General features: G+C 40.9%; 1 protein-coding gene across 2 annotated transcripts in view; it reads right to left on the bottom strand.

The window, feature by feature from the left end:
• LOC126399579 (disks large homolog 5-like) overlaps positions 1-21,619 on the bottom strand; it is a 48,581-nt gene extending 26,962 nt beyond the window's left edge. The window contains exons 1-8 of one of the 2 annotated variants that reach the window (XM_050059643.1): positions 20,902-21,619; positions 11,248-11,316; positions 8,643-8,811; positions 8,120-8,263; positions 4,922-5,105; positions 3,072-3,328; positions 2,521-2,833; positions 1,453-1,683 (exon numbers count right to left, since the gene is read on the bottom strand). In XM_050059643.1, coding sequence (XP_049915600.1) covers positions 1,453-1,683; positions 2,521-2,833; positions 3,072-3,328; positions 4,922-5,105; positions 8,120-8,263; positions 8,643-8,811; positions 11,248-11,316; positions 20,902-21,199 — 1,665 coding nt within the window. In that variant the 5' untranslated portion in view covers positions 21,200-21,619. The remainder of the gene's footprint in view (positions 1-1,452; positions 1,684-2,520; positions 2,834-3,071; positions 3,329-4,921; positions 5,106-8,119; positions 8,264-8,642; positions 8,812-11,247; positions 11,317-20,901) is intronic. The other variant, XM_050059644.1, reaches the window with a different exon arrangement.
• Between the last annotated feature and the right edge of the window lie 1,113 nt (positions 21,620-22,732).

Here is a 22,732-nt window from a genome sequence, read left to right as displayed (position 1 = left end):
AAAACCCCTCCCCCCTGATATCTGCTTTATTTTACCTTTTCATGTTCGCTATCAGCCATATTAGAAGTTGTGAAGTTGCTGCTCGAAAACTCAACATTTCCTTATTTTGCTGCTTCACAATAAAAGTTTATACATAATACAGTAACATGGGACTTTTATTGTGAAGAATCTAAAAGAAATTAAATGTGTTATTACTGAATTAGCAGGACTTTGTTAGCGGCTTTTCTCCAATAAAGGAAAGTCTAATACGGCAGGGAGGAAGAGCAAAAACAGAAACAGCTGCAGTGAGATGTTGGTGAAGAGCAGACAGCTCACCTCCAACAGGTAAACTTCCTTTACCTACTCTGCTTTGGAAACACACATGCAACAAAAATGGGGATTTCAGCCGTGGATCAGCACTCAGCTTTTAAACGTCATCACTCAAGACAAGCCATCATCAGTTCAAGAAGGTAGCTCTGTTGTAATGGAAATGCAAATCCCTGCTGAGCTGGGCTGATGGCCCAAACCAAACCAAACCAAGCCAAGCCAAGCCAGCCCATGACTGTCGAAAAAGTTTATTACAGTGGTGCCAGACTATGTGGTCTCCTTCCTTCTCAAACACAGCCCAGCAAAACAAGACAGAATTCCTATTCTTGCACAAAAAAAACACAAATCCAAGAACTTTCAATGACCCATGTCAAGTATTGACTATTTTAAGAAACATTCAAGACCTTGATTTCTAGCCTCAAATTCACAAACTCTCCCTGGTCACATCGTCTCACATCACATTTGCCAGTCAAATACATGCAAACATATTCCTGGTGGATTACTTTATGAGAAGGAGGATGTAATTCTTCTTTTAACCCTGCAATAGTTGTCCACAGTAACTTAGCAGAGTAAAATGTTGTGTTCTGGTGCAAATTAAAAAGCAACCGATGAAGTTAGTTTGAGGCCTAACAGCCTCAGATTGGATTAGGTGGTGTGGTTTGAAGTGGGTCAGACAGAGTATAATAAGTGTACGTCTGCTGGTGTGTCTGCAGTAAATGAGTCTCTCTTGCTCTAAATAACTCTACAGCACGGAGACTGCCTGATGTAGTGAAAGCATTAATTATGTCCATAGCTAAATTAATTCCATTAGACTTTACTGTACTGTTGTTGGGCTTAATTATCCATCTCTGATGCAGTGCACTTCTCTTGTGCACTTCAAAGTCAGGGAGCCTTTTCACTATAATTGCTGGTAATTTCCTAATGCAGGAGTCTCAGGACTTTCACTGCAATTAATCTGACAATCACGATGAAACTAAGTGTGATGGGTCATACACACTTTATCAACAAAATCAATGTGTGGAAATCCGCCAGCTGCTGATAGAAAACGTTTACTACGACTATACGAGATGGGATGAAGGGATTATTGTCAGGGGAATAAATCAATCCCTCCATTTGTAATGATAAATCTCCCGTCTGTCTGGCTACCTGTCTGGCCTGGTAATACTCTCGCAGCAGCTGGTCCCTCTGGATGATGGCCTCTGTCCTCTCCTTGCGGGCCACGTCCCTCTCCTCGCGCACCGTCTCAATGTCCTTGCAGGCCTGGCTCAGCTCTTTCTGGGCCTCGGCCTTGTCCTTCACCTCGTGGCAGTATTTCTCCAGCAGCTCGTTCTTTTCACAGATGGCCCGGTCCCTGTCCACCAGTGCTGAGGCCAGCTCCTTCATATCGCACAAAAACATGTCATCAGTGGATGACTGAGATCAAATGTGAGCAAACACTCAAACGTTTCTGAATTTCCTGTGTCATTTTGCTGTCTTTAATGGTTTTATTTGTATCAGAGGTCTTCCTCTACCCAGACTGTAGACCCAAACCTGCGACCCAGGTCTCCAGTATCTCCTCTCAAAATGCAAAAATGGGTGACGTAAATATATTTTTAGAAATTACAGGGTACAATCTGATCTCAGAACTAATCCCTGTGTCCATAAGGGTACGTTTCCGTCAATTTGGACCCATGAAGACCTCTATTTTGTGACGTTTTTTCCTTCTTATCTGTACTTTTTTTGGCCTGTTTCTTGTGCAGATGTGACACTGGAATATTCCCCATCGGACAGTTTTTCACCTGGTAGGAAGTTTGTTTTAGAAGCAGTGAGGATTTGTTTCTTATTTAAGTAAACATCAATCTGCGTTGACTGTTATGATTTTTGTTTATTGGCTGAATGACTCATGCTGAACCAGTAATGACACATGCTTTTTGGCCAGCCTAAATAAGCTCTGGGTGTTGCCAAAATTAATGACGACTGCAGCTATAACCAGTTTAACTACAGCCGACACACACGTGACGCAGTAAGTCAAGGCTGCTTATATTATTTCCCACACACAGCATGAAAACCTTTATAAATCTGAAGCGATCATCATTAAATTAATGTGTTTTACAGATATGATTCAACAAGTCCATGACCTAAACAGGACTAAGTGTTTCCCACCTTTTAATGTAAAACAATTAACCTGATTTAATTCTTAGTATGGGGCTAATGAGCCCTTGATTGAGCTGTTACCTGTCGGAGAGCCTCCAGCTCCTCACTAGCCACCCGTCTCTCTGAGGAAGTGTTCTTCAGCTTGGCCTCTGCCATCTCCAGCCCGGTCTGAAGCCGGTCCACCTCTTTGATCACCTGGTCCCGCTCGCTCATGATCAGGCGGTACTCGTTGATCACCGAGTCTCGCTCCTCCTTGTATTTCTCGCCTTCTTTCGCCGCCTTGAGCTGCTGGGTCTTCAGCCGCGTCGCCTCTGACTGGAGCCGCTCCATCTCTCGCTGCAGCTCCTTGTTCTGAGCTGCGGCCTTGGACAGTTCCTGCTGCGTGTTGTCAAACCTGTACCACATAGGGAATGTGCTGGGTTTAACTGCACGTTCTGCAGATGAATGTTTTCTGACTTGCCTTAAAAAAAACTCATGCAGATTTGACATTGGCACTACGCTCAAGAACAGAGTTTGAAGCAAAGTTTTCTGCCACTGCTGTTAATCATTACACTTTTTACAGCTGCTGCTTCTGTGTGTGTGTGCAGCTTCTCCTGCTGCCAGTTTGGTGTGTGTAATATTTCTGGCTTTACCTTCTTATAGACGAGGAGTACTGCTGCTGATAGTGGATGGCGGCGTCTCTCTGCTTCAGCAGCATGTCCAGCTGTTTCTGCAGCCGGCGGTTCTCCTCCTCAGCCTGGTCCAGGCGACTAAGGTCTGCGTTGCGACCGGCCGTCTTCTCGTTATAGCGCTTCCGCAGAGCCTCGTACTCGATCTTCATGGCCTCCAACTTGTCCACAGCAGCATCATAAAGCTTGTTGAGGACGTCAGGCGACCCCTCTCTCATCACCTGGAAATGACATCATTACTGAATTAGAGAAGAACAGTGGGACGGCTTGTGTCATCCATTTGTGGTGCATTTAAATCAGGACATGAGAGATGTATTTCAGCATAATTATAAAAGGTTGAGGTTTGGCCATTCATGACTGCCTTATTTAATTGTACGATTCAGTTTAGCTTCAATGTAAACAATGAAGTTTTAAATATAGGTTAACAGTGTCTTGGCACAGGGAAGTAACTTAATCTCTTAAGTAATCAACTAAAGCCTTAGGCCCTCAACTGTGTGCTGAGGTAGCAGGACAGGAAGAGACTTCACTCCAGATTCTGTATATCTTAGAGCTTTAGTTTAATAGACACTCCTACAGAAATGGCAGTGCTTCCCTGGTGCTTTTGTTCAGAAAAGGAAAGTTAGACTGCCTGCAACTCTATTTCTTGTTGCTCTGGATTAAAACAAATAAAAGTAAGAGAAAAGTTTCCTTGTTAAGTTTCACAAATGTTTGTACTTCCTGGATTTTTCCCACATGGAAATTCTGACCAATCAAGAGCAGCTTTCTCACACAAGGCATTTTATCTGGTCCGCTTGTAAATGCTGCTTTGACAACACGAACCAATTCTAGGCAATTATGCAACTCTGTAACAATATTAGTCCCTGATTCAGACCAAAGAAAGACAACTCTAGGTCTGAACGCAGCTTTAATTCACTCCTGCACTGGCTTCCCTTTTCAGACCCAGAGCTAATCCTTTGGTCTTGAGTGATACTTAGAATAACCTACATTTACATGAGAGTCACCAAAACTGCTCAATGAATGAGATGCCTGTCAGTCCATCATATATCATGTCTACACTTCTTGTTTTTGTCTCCATCTTAAATGCAACAGCGAATCATTTGGACCAGACCAGTTAGGGAGGCCTACCGCTAACTTAACTCTTACACATACACACTTAAACACACTTCCAAAATGCGGTTTCTCTTTTTCCAGTAAATTACTCCAGCTTACAAGACAAAGGAAACATTTCACAGAAGACAAAGTACCGTGTGCAGTAGGTCAACAGTGTGCAGTAGGTCACTGGCATCTAACGACTACACAATAAAAGTCGACTTTGAACTGACATCACTGAGCTAATTTGATTCCTAATTTGACTGACGCTGAACAGTAGTGTACCTGATGAGGACAATGAGGCATGTATGCTTGCTATCACAGAGCCATGTAAGACATTCCCCATGGTTATGTAAGGCACTGCAGACATTTAATGATGTGACCTTCTGACTGTAGTCAGACAAAATGTCCGACGGTGAAATAGGAAAAGACGCAGGTTGAGTCATTTGTCTAATTTGAAAGAATGTTTTGATCGATGGGAGACATGTGGGGACGAGCCTGTCTGACCCCATTTCTCAGAATGATGTTGCCGTCTTGGACGTGATGGTCACTGAGAGAGAAATACATTGATTTTTGTCTCAAATGTCAAGATCCAAATGATTGAATCTCAAGGGCAGTGGGGATGGAAATGAGTGTGTGAAGACGTGTGTGTGCTCTGGTTTATGTACTCTCATCTGCAGCTGTATAAGCGTGAATGTGGATGAGGCTGCCAGTTACACAGGTACCTGCTGGTGCAGCATCCTCATCTCAGCCACCTCTCTCTGGTCATCGTCATGCAGCCTCCTCAGCTCCTCGCAGGCCTGCTTCACGTGGTTGTGCTCCCTGACCAGCTGGATGTTGTCCTGTCTCATCGCCTCCAGCTCGTCCTTCAGCTGGGCATGCTCGCCCGCCATACGGCTGTGCAGCGTACTGAGGAGACACCACAGCAAGTACCATCAGACCGTGGGCACTGCCAGACGTGGTTAAAATCAGCATTACAGCACTTTAGACAAACTAAAATATGACTTTGCCTTGTGAGTCACAGACCGACAAATACTCAACTAATGATTATGTCACATAGGATTTGTTTTATTTTTTATTTTCTTAAAGATACATTGTTTACTCAACAGAATAAATAAATATAAAAGAAAACCGCCTATGACAAGTTCCCTGAACTCCAAGTTGCTCATTTGTGCTACCAAATATATTCAATTTACAATGAATAAAACAGCAAAAGGCAGCAAATCCTCACATTAGAGAAGCTGGATCCAGAGAATATTTGGCAATTTGCTTGATAAACTACTTAAATGATTAACTGATTATGAACACTTCTGTTAATTACTGTAATTTCCTTTCAATCAACTAATCATTTCAGCGCTGCTCAGAAATAACACTACACATTTTTTATAAACAAATGGACATGAGTTCCCTTGTTGTGTGCATACTGCGTAATTTTACATGTGCTCTGCTCAAATCCATGCCAACAAGTTTTTAGATTTAGGGCCCTTTATATACGAACTATAGCAGTGGTTCTCAAATGGTGTGCCGTGATGCCAATCCAGTTGTGCCATGGGAGTTTGTGTGTTGACACATCAAAAGCCCTGATTGGCAGCCAGTGCGAGGGATGATAGCATTTAAAAGGAAGCACCAGCGAAGACGACCTACCACCGAAACCATCAGTAGACAGTGTAAAGAAAGCTACCCCTCTTATTTTTTCACATTACAGAAGCTATTGCCTTGAGATTTTGGTTTGTCCTTTGGTGTGCCGTGGAGACAAAACGTTTGAAAACCACTGATCTATAGCATATGGTCTAAAGTGCATGATTCAAGTACATTTAAGGCATGTCCAACTCCACTTATGATAGTTAAATGGTGCATAATCTGGGCACAAAATAAAACACAAGGGACAAAGGGGTTGTATTTAGTCCCTTAATTAATCATGTGAGTGTTTTGTGCATTATATGAACTCTACCAGTCAGAGTCTCATCTCCCATTCCCTTTAAAAGCCAGGTCCACCTGCACCTGCTGCACTGCTATTTACATGTCTACACGATTTCTGCTGAGAGTAATGCAGTGAGAGCAGTAATATCACTGCAGCGAATATCGTGGGACATTTAAGCAGCCAAAGTTAAAACTGTAGCTATGAACTTGACAGCGGAAACAGAACTTAACCTGTAATTTCTGAAGTAAATCAATAAAGTTGCACTGCTCCTCGTGAGGAATGTGCCCCATGTCTCTCTTATTGGGGAGGCAGACAGCAGCTCTGCTCTCTGCCATGTTCACACTTTGGAAAATGACATTAATGTTTTCCCTTATTAATAATGTATCATTTCATACACCTGCAACCCATCCATGCATCCCTGTGTGTGTACTAAGCACGGTGTAGACGTGTTGTGAACCTGCCTATGTATCTGTCTCACTGTCTGAATAATTCACCCTTTAAATGCAGGAAAATACTGCACGTTGAGACCGGGTCAATGATGGTCAATGGAGCAATCTCTATCTGCTGCCTCAAAATAGCACTGCGCCAATAATGCGCCTGACCACACTTCATTTAAAAACCTAAACACCCATGGCCGCACAGAGAGCACAAGTACATTGCTACTTACACAAAGTGGGAGCTGGTCTTGAAAATAAAAACTCTGTCGGTCTTAAACTAGCAATGACAGTTGCGCTATGCTGTGTGCTAACTTTGCGCCAAGTGTAAAATAGAGCCCACTGACTTTAAGTTATGTGTCTTATGATGCTCTGTATCCTTTTAATCCAACATGCTTATTTACTGTTTGTTCCCACCGTAAGAAAAATCTAACCAAATACACACAGGCTATGGGTGTTGACAAGTTCAAGCTCACTCTGGGTTTCTAGGGAGCTATTTGTAGTTTTAAGATACTCTCTGATGCACCCTAATATGGACTGTTTAGGTACTGGGGAATAAAACTGCTCCATGGTAAATATTGTCATAACATCACACTGTTCTTTTTTAAGTCTGAGGCAACTTCAGATGTGCTAATTAGTTTTATGCCAATATAAACAGTAAAAACAGCCTCTTATGTAATGATGCCTAACTGTTAACAGTGCAGACATGAATTACAACAAGGACCAATAAAATCCTCCATCATTACTGAGTGTTAATGCCAGCCGTGTTAAGTGGCTTATTGATTTTGGTACGATTTACTGATCAGGCATGAATGTGATGTGCCACTCACAGAGCATGGTGTTGAGTGTGAATGGATAAGTGCAGAGGCAGACAGGGCAGTAATAAATAAAGACTTTCTCTGATGTGCAAACAGGGCCCAGAAGGAGAGGCTTAAAAATGGCAATAATCCTTCATCTGTCTGTTTGCATTTGGGGCCAGATGTTGGCTCCCTACACTTTGGAGACAGTATGGCATCATTAAATCACACAAATGGACCAGCCTCCCCTTCACATCAACTCGGCGCAGCTTATTTCGCGGGGCAACAAATGCTGTGTTCGTAGCATTATCCTCATGGCACAGATGCCGTGCCATGCACACAGGCTTCAGATGATGATTACAGAGCATGCTTTGGCATGAACTCTTCAAGAAGGGCATTACTTATGGAGAAGTAATTCAGTCCCTGCTCTCAACCTCCTGGTCTGAAGAGACGACTTGGGATTTACGCCGCTAAGAAGACAATAAAAAAAACAGTCTTTTTCTACAACAATCACAAAGATGAAATTAAATTGATGAAGGGCTGCGAGGATTTTTCAAGGCTTAACTCATCAGCTTTTGGACTGGTATAAAGGCTTCATCCCTATTACTCTCGCAAAAGTAAAATCTGTTCTATGCAATCTGCTGTGAATATGTCAGAGGAAGAACTGAACATGAGCTAAAACCCTGCAGGCGGAGCGCGAACGCATACAGCACAAATGCTCCGGCTGTTTAAAAATTTACAAAAGGCCCTGTAGTAGGGCTTTCCACTCACTGGTAGAAGTCTGCTTTCTTCACAGCCTCCTCGCACCTCTTCAGGGTGGTGCTGTGCTGGTTCTGCAGGGATTGCAGGTCTGCCATCGCTTTCATGCACTGCAGCTTCAGACGCTCGTAGTCATGACCTGCTTTTGAGTTTGGTCTATTTCACAGAGAGGGAAGAAGGGAGACAAAATTGTGATGCATTAAAATCGAGTTTTTAAGACGCCACACGGGAGGCGGAGAGAAGCAAGAGCGAGATAAACATCATACAAACTTTGTGCTCATGGGAACACGAGGGAAGAGAGGCATCATTAAAATTGTATGCGTACCCCTTGTTTTACAGAGTTGAGCATATTTTAAAACAACTTTGCGTCACGTAAGACTTTACTCCACTTGGTTTTTTGTTGCTTTTAAAGGCTGAAAAGGCAAAATGCCTCTATTCACTGAGTGCATGTATACACAGGATCACTGCGCTTTGCTGTACAGTCAATGTTTGTCTTGGAAAACAGGCGGCAAGGCGCATGAGATCAGAACAGTACCTGCAGTCATCGAAGGTGGTTCCAGGTGAAGAGAGAGCCAGGCGTTTACGCAGTTCGTCCCTCTCCCGGGTCACATGCCTGAGCTGGAACAGAACCGTCTCCATCTTCTCGTTCACCTGGTGGCTGTCCATGTGAGCGGGCGGAGGGGAGGAGGCTTGACCGGGCGTACCTGTGTGAGTCAGCATGTCACTGGAGGCATGTGCCGTTCACAGAACTCAAATGATGGGGGTGCAGCTGCCATCAGAGTCAGTTATACTTTCTAATTCATTTAATTATTTTGAGTTAAATGAAAGAAGATTTTTAGTTTATTAACATGAGTATAATTAAGAACATACATGTAAGACTATATGTCTGGAAGGACTTATTTAACGTTTCCATAGTGTAACTAATATTCTTGTGTCTCTACACCTGCCAGCTGCAACAGAGGATGGGGTTTAAGGTATGTTGCTGCATGATCAGGTTCAGAGCTGGGTATCATTTAAAAAATTACAGAACCAGTACCAGTACCGTTATAGTCATACAGATACCAATAGAGTACGTCAATCAATACCTATGTTAACGGAGTTGTGTGCAGTATAGCCACTTTTGAATGCATTGGGGACATCCCGACACGGTGAACTGCCAACTCCATCAAGCACACAGTGCTCGACTTCACTACGCCACAGACTGTGTGGGTTGTAGCTGCTGCTGCAGGAGTGTGAGCTTTGCGCCAGGGACAGCTGTGAGAGACCGCCCACACACATGCACAAACATACACACGACGACAGGGCTAACTCTTAGCATCACACAGCTAACATAATCTAACGATTATTAACAGTTTTAACAACAGTGTCGAGTCGTTTGAGTGTCACTATGAGTGTGTTGGGGCCGTCTAAGAACTCGATGTGAGCCGCTGCTGCTGTGCAAGCTCGTGCTAACTGGGCAGACACTGAATTGACCATTCATCAGGAGGAGGGCCGCTCCGGCAACAGCAGCAACAGAAAGTTTGCTGCTCCAGCAGGGAGTCGGACAGGGCTGGGATCAGACGTCTCTTTTGACTGGAGACATTTCGATGCCACTTTCTACTTGGTCATTCTGGTTGACACCTTAAATGTACCAAATACCAATACCCAGCCCTACTCATGACCATGAATACTGAATTGCGAAGATTCTTAAAGCTTGGAAGTTCCGTTCTCACTCCCTTGAGTTAATGCAGCCAATGACATATGCTAACCTAAGTCATATGTACGTTTCTATATTGTGCCTATGCTAACCTGGTAGCTAACAGCTATATGCTAGTGGAGTTAACATGATACATTTGAGCGCTTACAGCCTTAAAGGTTATGCGAGTATGCAAGCTATATTTTGTGTTTGTATTTGTTTTATGAATATTTCCACGAGCAATTTGGGTCTAGGTTTCTTGGTTTGAGTAGCTTGAAGAGTGTGGAAGAAGACAACAGTCAAAACCTCACAGCAACATTTGTACTGGAATTTCCACAATGCTCGTTGTTTATTACCAACATACATATCATCATTACGAAGCCTGGTTGCACAGCTACTATCTTGTCATACATGAACGACATAGAGGCCATACTTAACCAAGCATCACACTTAAGTTTAGAGGCAAAACAAAACAGGAGTTTAGCAACAGGCTGTCCATGGCAAGAGCGCCGCCCGACTGACTGACTGATGTTGCATCTCTCGTATCTAGGCAATACAGTTATGTCGTTATGGTACAATTTACAATTTGAACTGTTACAGAATGTTCTGCTAGTCTCATAATTGTTTTGTTTATTTATTTTACCATGTTCTCACTGCATGTTTGAGCAACATAAATGGCAGTAACCAAAAGAACGCCTTCTGTTTGTGATTTAAACCGCAGGGGAGCTACAGGGGGTGTTAGTGGGGCTCCATCGATTTCTTTTAAATGTGCAATCAGGCTAATAGATTGAAGTGTACAACTGATGTGCTTTCACAAAACTCTACTCCATGTTTTTTTTTCCAGCTTTTTACTGAAAACCTGCAGACTTGACAGAGTGAAAATGAAAATGAAAACACTGATGTAAGATTTCTTGCAAGACTGAACTAAATATTAACCAGTCATAAGCAAGAGCTTCTTGTTGCAGCTACTGGACCAAAAATCGACACATTCATTACACGAAAACACACTAACTTTTATCTTACTGTATCATATTTAATCATTGCTCACATTTTTTGCAGCCAAAATCAGTTTAATATTCTACCTCATTATTTATCTACCTCGTTATTGTACTCATTAACCTCAGTACTTCCCCTCACTGATACAAATCAAAGCTGTTTCCCTTTCGGTGGCACTGACCAGTCAAATCCTCTCTGCCTCAGAGAATGACTAAATGAAACAGGTCTGTCTGTGTGTGTGTGTGTGTGTGTGTGTGTGTGTGTTTGGGGGTAGAGGTTTTCTAAATCCTTCTCACATCTGTGTAATCACTTGCATGTGCTCAGAGTCTAAACAAGCAGCAACCAATGACTATTTGACAAATATTATCTGACAAACATTAGAACATACTTGTTTTTCCAGTAACATAATGTTTTTCTTTTGACGTTTCTGAACCCGACACCTGAACACCACCATGGGCACCACACTCACCTAAGCTGCTGAGCGAGCTGCTGCTCTCGGAGTCCGACGGCATGGTGGACAAGATGCTGTAAGTGGACCCTGCAAGGCGAACAAAACATTAAAGTCAGTTGTGAGTGTACTCAACCGTGTCTGCATTATAGTCAGATGATTATCTCCAGCATTGTATGGTACATCAAGGCTGTGGGGCTTGGGTTACATTCAGGGGCCTTTACTGAAAAAAGGCCAGCTGGAGGCATAATAAGGTGGGACTTTCCCCAACTTGGGATGACGGGACTGTGGGCTGACAGCAGAGTGTGGCTAATTATCAGTTGGGCAGAGAGCTTGAATACTGACTAGCCAGGGCCCCAAAGAGACTGCAGCCTCAGAGCTTCTCCTTTTATCTCCTCTGACAACATCACACAGTCTCCCCCCTGTGAAAGCCCCTTCTTTTATAGCCTACAGTGATTCATAATTAACTGTACAGAAAGGAAGCCTCAGTGCAACACTGTAAGCACTATGGAGAAGATTGTGTTGTTTGAAGAAACAACGTAAACGTAACGTAACAATACGTTTTCCTTGCCAGTAAGGTAAAGGAATTTTCTGTGTGCGTAGCATCTTTCGCATCAGTCACAATTCTGTAAAAAAAAATAAAAAAATAATAATAATTAAAGGAGCCCTATTAAAATGTTTATATTAAGGATAAAAATAAAAACGACTGACTGATTGATCACAATATTTATTTAAGTTTCAAATATCAATATCACTTTCAAATAGAGTGATGAAGGAATGAGTCCTAAAACCCGGAAATGAGTTAGCATTTTTGCACTTCCGGTTCCCTTGTCTTGAACTCTATGCGTGTTTGGTTAGGTGCCTGAAATATCTGTATAATGTCTGTATAGTAGTTAAACAGAAGCTTTAGAGAGTTTCACATTTTGTTCTACGACATAAAATATATCTCAGTAAACACCTCACTTGTATCTTAAAAAAAAGCCATTGCTAACAAGTATCTAAATGTTCATAACTATAAAAGTTGCTCAGTGGTGCATGAAGCCAAAAAAGTTTGGCAACCTGGGTATAAAATTACCCTGATCTTACGCATATTAAGCTCACAGAGCAAACGCAATACAGACTTTGGTGGGCCAAGTAGCAAACTTCTGGTTTAGCTCTCCTATAACTTGGGTGGGGATAAAATTATTTAATGTTGCAGCTCCTCTAGACTTTCAAAATGTTATTGGACCCAATGGATCAAATCCCAATAGAGAAAAACAAGTCATTTCACAAGGGCTGTGACACAAAAATGTATCCACTGATTTACAGTCACTGCCTTCCCAATGTCTATGGGAAAAAGTCTTTTTGGCATCACTTGATGGACCCGGATGTTGTAATTCCACTGTTTGGCCACTATGAAAATGGGCCTCAAAGCCTGGGGCTGTTCCTGGGGTCATAGTGTAGTTGTGATTCCCAACCAACAAGTCCAGATTTCTCCTTAGTCATTAGTTCAAGGTCCACACAGTTTAATATATTCTGCGTCATAGTTGCATTTCGACATGTCATCAAGCAAGTTTGCTGTCTCTGTTAAGTAGCTCTCTGTTAGTCACTCACTCTACAGCAAGAAATGGCACTTAAAAATAAAAGCTCTGTGCTGGAAATGCACTGTACTTACAAATAAAGTACTTTTTACAAACTTGACACGTTCGCCAGCCACTTGCGGTCCATTCAAAATGGACTCCCGACCCACTTTAGGACCAGGACCCACCAGTTGGGAACCACTGGTGTAGTTCATTTATAGCCTAACGTTAGCTTTTTACGTGAGGTGATCACTTTTTGTTAAAAGTGAGGTTCATTTGTGAAGATTATCTTGCTGAACAAACGTACAAGTGTCATAAACTTTTGGTCGCCATTTTGTTTTCTGCAATAATACAAAATCCAATGGAAAAATCCCATAGGCTTTTTGTTGAGGGAACCAGTGCATAGCTGACTTCAAGGTTGGTCTACAAATAAAGCCCTGCACCACTCTATATCCTGTAAGGATTGGGCTATAGTCTGAAATCAAAACATACATGAAGTGGATAATCATTTTAATCTATTAAATGTCTGAAAATAGTCCATCACAATAATTATCAGAGCTCAAGAATAAGTCTTAATTTTTTCCCAATAAACCAAAAAACAGCAAATGTTTGACATGTTCGACTTTACAATTAACAGACTGTAAAAATTGTTATCAGTCAATGTTTTGTCAAATTGTTTCAACACTACTCCCCACTGTTAGCTCCCTTCATCAAGTCTAATAAGCTCCTCCACACATTTCCACCTTTAAGTGTGTCAGGGAAAAAAGGGATTTTAATGATGCTTGAGATGTTTTACAGACTGCGCAAGTCTTGATCAAACAGCCAGCAGTGCACATTTACTGAGATGTAACTTGGCCATGGGATGAGCAGCTTATAGTTCAGTTACATCAGCAACTTCCAACCCTGATGTAAAGTCTAGCGCTCGACTTGGAGCAGGAGCATGACAAACGATTCTATTTACCCACGTCCCAGTACTCTAAATCAATCCCTGGCTGGCTGAGTTCCCACTAGCTAAAGGAGACTATGAGTTTGATTAAGACTGGAAGGAGCCCAGCTAACATGGCTCACCCCTCTTTTTCCCAGCGAAGCACTGAAAGAAGGGAAAAAAAAAAAAGACTGATGTGCCTCAGGAACCGTGGCATCCCATGGATCAAGCTCTCTTTGTTCTCACTCTAGCTTAAGTTTCCCATGACTCTGTTTGAGCAGAGAGTGTCTCAATGGGCAAGGTTCACTGTGTCATAGCTCACTCACTTCTCTGCCCGTGTGGAAGTCATGTGACACGGACCTTACTGCAGTCTGACCCTCGCCACTCAAGTATCTCATTTAGGCTGGTCTCTTTTCTAAAGTCACAGCAAACTTGGTGCATATTCTGGCCTACATTTAAGGGCTAACAGAAGCACCAACACTGAGTGCTGATATCTAAAGATCACATCTGGTACTCTGCTCCACTGATAACGGATAAGAAACACTCAAAACGCTGTGCCTTTTCCATGAAAATGGGTTCATGTTTTTACTCAGATCTGACAGCTCCACAATAAGTTAAATGTCATGGGTTTAAAAGCTCAAACGCTTTTTATACAGTACGAGTCCCCGAGGTCACTGCTTCTTATTTATTGATCCAGCAGCTCCAGGAAGTGTCCCCTGACAAGACAAAGTGTAGTCTTGTCCATTTGACCTCTTGTTTCAAGAAGTCAAAAAACTGCAAATTCATCTCAGGGGTGCTGACCATTTAAAGGGACAGTTTTACCCAAATTTCTCAAAGTTCCCATTCAACACATTGGATGAATTGTCATTTGTACAGGTACTATTAGTGCCCTGAGCATTAATCAAAATATCCGTTCCTCCAAAATTTTGGTTTATCTTTCTTAAGCCCCTTTCCCACTACACAAAAATATCCACCAACGCCTGCTAACATCTGGCTTTTAATGCAATGGGAATGGTTTTAATCGACATTCACACCTGGGTCAAATGACTCTGCATTAGTCAGGGGTATTTATCCCCCCCGGCTCCAATCGGCATTGATGGGAACACAACACCCAGGTGGACATGCTAATTTTAGCCCCTTAACTGGCAAGATGCAATGACGTCCCATCACAAAACAATGTCCATTTTTGCCAAACATCGATTAAAATGCAACAACAACAAGCATTTATTTGCGGAGTTAAAACATTTTTAGCTGTTTCCTAATGTTTTAAGCTGCAGTAGTTATATAGTGGTAGTGTTCACATATCTTTAAGCAAGAAAACAGGGACTCTCTGAGGTTGCATGTATGTCACAGTCGAATAAGAATTAAATTAGCTTGTTGATCTCTTTGGAAATTCCCCAAAAAGGGGTTTCAATTATGTTAAAAGGTTACTCTGAATATATCTTACAACAAAAAAATACCAAACCTTTGCTGTTTCCAGTTTCTCAAATGTGAGGATTTGATGCTTTATCTATCCGTTACTTTGTTTAGTGAATATCTTCACATTTCAGACCGTTGTTGGGACAAAAGAAGACATTAAAGCTGAAGAGATTGTCCAGTTGATTATCAATCAATTTAAAATGAATAGACAACTATTTTTGTCACAATTGAATAATAATTTAATTCAGACTCTGTTGATCTCTGTGGATATTCACTTCGAAAATGGTTTTTATCATGTAGAAAGGCTATTCTCAATGTTTTACTGCAATAAAATGTGTGCTGTATAGTGCCGAAATCTATATTAGTCTACACCAAGTTTGAAAGACAGACTGAGTAAGTAAGAGATAACAAACTGTCTACCTCTTCCCAAGAGCCATGTGCACAGATCTGGTCTTCTGGCAATGGGAAAAGAGTCTACGGCCTATTTTTAGCGGGTTTACCCGTATTTTAAAAACCTACGTACGCATGCTAATTTTGGTGTAAATGGAGTATAATGGTGTGGTTTTCTTTAACATGACCACGATCACTCCAAAGAGTCACTAATGTGCCTTCAGATTCTTGTTTTCTTGTATAAAGAAATTTGAAACTGTCACTACATAACTACTGGGGCTTGAAACCTTATGAAGCAACTGAAATAATGTTTTGACTCTGCAAAAAAGTGCTTGTTGTTGTTGCATTTAACTATCGTCTGTGGTAAAAGCTAAATAGCTGACCAGAGAAAACAGGGGAAAAGAGCATTGGCATCAAAATCTACAATTATCAGAATGCACTGCACCGCACCAGACCAATAAACACTCCAACTGGGGGATGACGTAATGCAAACTTGACTATTTTGACACAGGAAACAATATGGCAGCTGGCTGGTAACAAAGGATCTCGAATAACAGTTAAACAGTAAGCTAAAATATGTTTCTGGAAACTTTAGGCGAGAAATAGGCGACACAGTAACAGAATATTGGTTTATTTTGATCCACACTGCTTAGTTTTACAATTTGGTCTGAGTTTTAGGGACAGAGAAAGAGATGGGGAGGGTTTAAATGCGCCATGTCTATATACTCTTTGTGCCCGTGGTGGCAGGCATGCGCAAATGTGGAAGTACAATCTGTAGTTTGAGCAACAGTCCTAGAGCAAGTGAACATTTGGATTTGAGCTGGGGGCAAGCAGTGAGATCTGGGCGCTGGGAAGATGTAGGGAAGTTCACTATAGTTCAACTGCACATACTACCCACATGATTAGGATACAGAGCTGGTTGGAAATCAGCAAAGTATTCCTTTGAGTCCACTGGAAAAAAATCGTGGCTATTCCAAGCTTGTTACCCTCTTGATAAGGAGAAGATCAAGAACGAATGAAACAAAAAGAAAACCCTGAAACATCAAGCATTTCACCCTCCTCCTACCTGACATCCAGTCTTATTTCGCAGTGGCACAACACAGCCAAGTTAACACGTCAGCGAAGATACACACCCTTGTGATGTGCTGCCGTCACGTTATTGTTCTTCAAGAAAAGGCTGGAACAATCTGTAAACAAAAGGTCTTTTCTGTGTCGAGCCCTGAAGCTATGGTTATATAAAACTAAGGAATATCTTTGTTTACTTGAAAAAACAAACAAGCCCTCTGGGATACACACCTTTCTAAGTCCTGCACAGGCTTGCATCATTCACATCACAGTGAAACTCTTGCAGCTCGGTGATCATTTCAATAGGGCTATATTTAGCCTCTCTGTTGTTGACATTTGATTTTGGAGTACCTGCTGGGGTTAACTAACGAAGCTCTCACTCATTAACACTGTTTTGATTTCAAATCAATCTAGCTCCCTCGCCCTCTGGGACTGCGGGTGACTGGGGAGAACAGGCTGCTGACGGCGCACATTATTTAGAAACATAGGCTGTAACAAGCTTCTGTTTTCCTGGGGAAAGGCCCTTCTTTTGGCTGTGCAGTGGAGGAACCTGTCTGCCCAGTAGCAAAAAGCAGCTCAGCCCATTTGTGTCCTGTGTGACTACCAACAGGGAGCTGCAGAGACTACAGCAGACTACTAAGACCAGCCCAGAGCATGCACATGAGCATGCACAACTCTCTCCAGCAGCATGAAGACTATCAGTGCTCAGTTTTAGACTCGCCTCACGATTGTGAAATGCAGCGCAAAAATGAAAAGGCTTAGTAAAATAGACTCACTCTGCAGCTTCAGTTCTCTTATAAATAATGAGGACAGAATAAATGCATAATTAACACCTCACCATTCAGCTCAGTGAGTGTGACGCGATAGCTCAGAGTGAACAAAGTAACTAGGAATGCAAATATTGCTTTTGAAATGCAAAGATGCAGTAGAGATGCTGACCATGTACCAGTGTGCATGCATTACTGCTGCGGAATAATAAGTTTGGGGACATAAATCACGACCAGTTTGGCTTACGCTGAATTTGATGATAAATTTATCAGCATCATGAAAAGAGCAAGAGTATTTTTGCAGCTTTAGGATCTAACTGTGGGGAAGAAAAGCATATTTAAAACGAAACTCATCCACGAGTGGGAAAAGGTGGTGTATTTGTGTGAGCACAGAGGACATAATTACACTCATATTACTCTGAAGGATCTGCAGAGAAGAGTAAATACATCCCAAAAGAATTAGACAGGAGGCTGAGATATGCATCATCTACAAGACGTTTGTTTTATGTTACGAATCAATGATCACTGATATCCAGTAGATTAGATGAGGGTGAAAAAGAAGCGCTGAAGGTGAAATCTGTGGTATGTTAGAGCATTTAAGCTAATGTCCATGTGTAATAAAGCTATTTCTATAAGTCAAGGGCGTAGGTTTTGTTACAACACTGGAGGGGGGACTCATGTGAAACAGTGTTTTGGGGGTCCTACGCCAGAAAACACTTCATTTCCTGCATTCTGGTGAATGTTTATGCACCAACTTCTGCCTTTTCAGCACCAATTTAAGGTGTAAATGACTTAAATTTGCCAAAATAAAAGCCCTCTGCTACTCATGTTTTTACTTTGGGGGACAGGGGGACAAATACACGTCCTAAAAGTTGAGGGCGATGTGTCCCCTGCAACCTTCCTGAAATAAACACCTATGCTGTAAGTGATAATGCACAACAGTGTAAACTAACAACACCATTTTTATGTCACAGCTGAATAAGAATGAAATTTTAAGCTTGTTTAACTCTTTGGAAATTGCCCAAAAAGGGGTTTTAATTATGTAGAAAGGTTACTCTGGATATATTTTACAACAAAAAAAAGTGTGTTGTATAATGCAGGAATAGTTAGATGGTAAACTGAGCTCGTCCTCATCTTTTAAATCATTTATTGAGCAGAAATCCCGAATAAATATTTGCAGATTCTAGTTTTTCAAATGTGAGGTTTTGATGCTTTTTTATCCGTTATCTTGTTAAGTGAATACCTCAGCATTTTGGACTGTCGTGGGGACAAAACAAGACATTAAAGCTGGAATGATTTTCCTATTAATCGTCTTTCAATTGACAATGAATAGACAACTATTTCTGTCACAACTGAATAAGAATTAAATGCAGACCATGTTGATTTCTGTGGATATTCACTTCAAAAAAGGCTGTTGAACTGTAAAAACATTTTTCTCAATGTTTTGCTACAAAAAAAATCTGTGCTGTATAGTGCTGAAATATGTAGACGGTATATTAATTAGCTGTATCAATATCTTTTAAATTATTAAGTGAGAGAAAATGACACATATTTGCTGTATTCAGTCTCTTAATGTGTGGATTTGATGCTTTTTTTCAGTGTTTTTATGTCCACATTTTGGACTGTCGTTGGGACAAAACAAGACACAAGAGCTAAAACGATTCGACGGTTGATTATCAATCAATTGAAACTTAATAAGCAACTATTTCTTGAGGAAAAACTGCCAAACATTTCCTCTTCAAGCCTCTCAACTGTACGGATTTTCTTTGTCGTGTGTGATAGTAAACTGTATATGTTTGGGTTTTGATGGACAATTTTCACTATTTCCAAACCATTATACCAGGGAAATGATCAGCAGGTTAGTCAATAATGCAACTAATTGATGATAAATTGATTAGCTGATCAATATTAGTGAGAGAAAATGCCAAATATTTGCTTTTTGTTTTGTTTTTTGTTTACTGAATATCTCAGCATTTTGGACTGTCGTTGGGACAAAACAAGACATTAGAGCTAAAATGATAAGATGGTTGATCATCTGAATATCTGAAACTGCATATCTTTGGGTTTCCACCTATTGCATGGACAAAAGAAGGATATATCTGAAAAAGTCACATTGGTTGTGGGGTATTTTGATGGACAATTTTTCCACTATTTCCAAACAATTACACCAAGGAAATGATCAGCAGGCTCATCAATAATAAAAATAACTAAGTAGTCGCAGCCCTCAAGACATCAACTTGAGCTCTGGGATTTGTGATGGGCATTAGATCTTTATTAAAACTATTTTTGTGACATTGACTTGTCAGTTACAGCAGCATAATAAAACAATATAGTTGAAAAATAATATTCTTTATATATATTTTTTTTTAATTTGCACATTTTCTACGACCTCTATCTCACGTTTTTTTTTTACTCCTGCAATTATGATATTTTTTATTTTATTCCTGTAAATCTCTCTTGTATAGTTTAAATTTGATTACTTGATGCTGTAACACAAGAATTCCCCAGTTTGGGATCAATAAAGTACTATCTATCTATCCATCCATCCATCCATCCATCCATCCATCCATCCATCCATCCATCTATTAAGAGCTAACGAAACAAAAACTGCTGGAGTAAATACACATTTTTTTCAGTCTTAAGGATTAGTGTATCTATTGATTATTATTCCAGTCCACTGTCGTCTGTTTGAGTCTTGTAAAGAGTCCATTTTCTTTCTAGTTGTCCCTCTTATAGTCTCACTATGTGTGTCAATTTCTCCATTAAAAAGATTTCTTCCACACTGGTCCTTCATTGGTGGTGTTTCTTTAACCCCCTGTGATGGGCATTGTTCAATTCTATGACATTTTATAACCCAAACTGTTATTAAATTAATAAAAAGAGGAATTCACAGATTCATTGATAATGAAAGTAATTGGTTCTTGGATTTAGTTTTGTACCGAGACACAAATGAAACTGACATCTCCTATTCTCACTCTATAGTAAGTCAGTGTGTGCATTTACACCCATTTAATTCTTCACTCATTCATTTGACTTTGACAGTGGGTTATTGATTCCCACTCACACACACACACACTTCAGAAAGCCCTGCTGTCACTACATTGATTGTCTGACTCTTTTTAGGTCCATTAAATACTTTCACAAAAGGCTGGCAGGGCTGTGCTTTTAGTGACATGGCAAAGGAAACAAGCACAGTAGTGTGAGTGTAAATAAGCATCGGGTCACATGATGGTGTAGCCCTCTCCCTCACGCTCTCGCTCCCTCTTTTATTCCTGCCCAAAGGAAAAGTCATGCCCTTCATCAAGTTGTCATATGGTCAATACTTCTAATGTTGGTTAGATCATGCCCAGAGCAGGATCGAAACCAGGTTGGATCACAACCAAAGTAAAGGACACATAAAGTCATGTAAACACACCATAGGCTTTTCTGTAAAGCACCAAATTCTGTGACCCAGCCCCTGAAGTCTAACTCACTAAATTCAACGTTTTCTTAATGGGGTTTGGTGCTGGGGCACATACTTCAGTGTTATGTGTCTAATTCAGCTTCTTACCGGTTGTGTGATCCACGGGTCCGGTGCCGTTCATTAACACAGAGTGCAGGTGAGGGTGCGTCTTCTCCAGAGCCGAGCAAAACTCAGCGAAATGGTCCCTGTCCTTACTTAAGAGTATCTTCAGCAGAAGGTCCACTTTCTCCGAGTTGGAGGAGCAGTTGTGTCCCAGCTCGTAGCGTTCCGCCTGGCTAAGGGTCCCGCAGTGAGCCAAAACATCCACAACGCGGTCCGCATCTGTTATCGACTCCACCAAGTTCTGGTAACATTTCTCCAACAACTCTTTATGCTTGGGCTCCATCTCTTGTTTCGCTTTTTTAAAAAAACAAATCAAACCTAGCTACTTCACGGTCCTGCTAGCCAACTTCACTCCGTGCTACTGTCGTAACTCCCCGAAACTACCCCGCTCGGCCCGGTCGGGACGGTTTTCAACCCGAACTGAAGGATACACAAGAAGTAGCCATATTTGTTGCCCAAGGCTGTTGACTGCACGAAGATGACAACACATTTTCCCAACCGCCGCCGCCGCCGCGCCGTCTCTTCCCGACCACAAAAAGACGTCTCTGCCTCTTTAAGCTCTGCTCCGAGGTCGTTACGAAGACATGGTCGTCCTGAAATCAAAGTTCTGTCGACATGTTGAAAAGTGTTGAAACTCTTTAGGAGCTCCTCTCCCTCTGTCAGACTACTAACTCCGCCATGTCTCACCGTTCAAGCAGCTGTAGCCCTGTGCCAATCATATTTCCGTGCAATGGACATTTAAGGTAAAGGTGGGCGGGGCTTTGTGTTCAGACGCACCTGGCTCCCCGCCGCTTTAATTCACATTAACAAAAACATTATGACACTAATAACACTTAGCCAGTGGGGGGTGTATCCTAAGTGCAAGTACTTTACTTTAGTACAGTTTTAATGTACTTTACTTGAATAGCCTGTTTCTATTTTATGCTACTTTTAAGGTATCAAAGGAAAATATTCTACCTTTTACTCCACTACATTTTTTAATTATTTTATTATTTTTAAATTTTGTTTATTTATTTTATTTTTAATATTTAACTTTATTGACCAGTTATGTTGCAGATTTAAATTATTAATGTGCTACAAAATATAAATCAAACCAACAAATTCTGATATTATTATAGATTAAACTACCTTGCAGTAAAAAATTAAAATAAACTCCACCAGCTGCAGTGCCAGACCCAGGACATTCAGCACCTAGGGAAGCCCCCTCCCCCCATCATCATTATTATTATTATTAAGTTGTTCTGGGATGTAGCCGAGGTACAAGTACTTAAGTACTATACATTTTTTAATGTATTTTTTAAATTAATTTATTTTTATTTTCTTATATTAAACTTTATTCACCAGTTATGTTGCAGATTTAAATGATTATTTTGCTACAAAATATATATCAAACTATGACTGATAATAACTGATATTATTATAGGTTAAACTATCCTGCAGTATAAGATAAAAAATAAACTCCACCTTCACCAGTTGCAGTGCCAAACCTAGCATGCAGCACCTCCCCCCATCATTATTATTATTATTATTATTAACTCTTATATTATATATTATATTTGGATTATATGGAGTTGTTCTGTCTAATAGTGGGATGTAGCTAAATTACAAATACTTAAGTACAATTTTGATGTACAGTACTTGTACTTAACTTGAGTAACCTATTTCTATTTTCACTACTTAGGCATCAGAGGGAAATATTTTACCCTTTACTCCACCACATTTTTTAATTTTTATTCTTTATATTTAACTTTATTTACCAGTTATGTTGGGGATTTAAATTATTGATGTGCTACAAAATATAAATCAAACCAATATA

Source organism: Epinephelus moara, chromosome 13, assembly GCF_006386435.1.
Source record: "Epinephelus moara isolate mb chromosome 13, YSFRI_EMoa_1.0, whole genome shotgun sequence".
In the NCBI taxonomy this organism is placed as follows: Eukaryota; Metazoa; Chordata; class Actinopteri; order Perciformes; family Serranidae; genus Epinephelus; species Epinephelus moara.
Note: the sequence above shows the minus strand (reverse complement) of the source record. Positions and strands in the feature narration are given on the sequence as shown.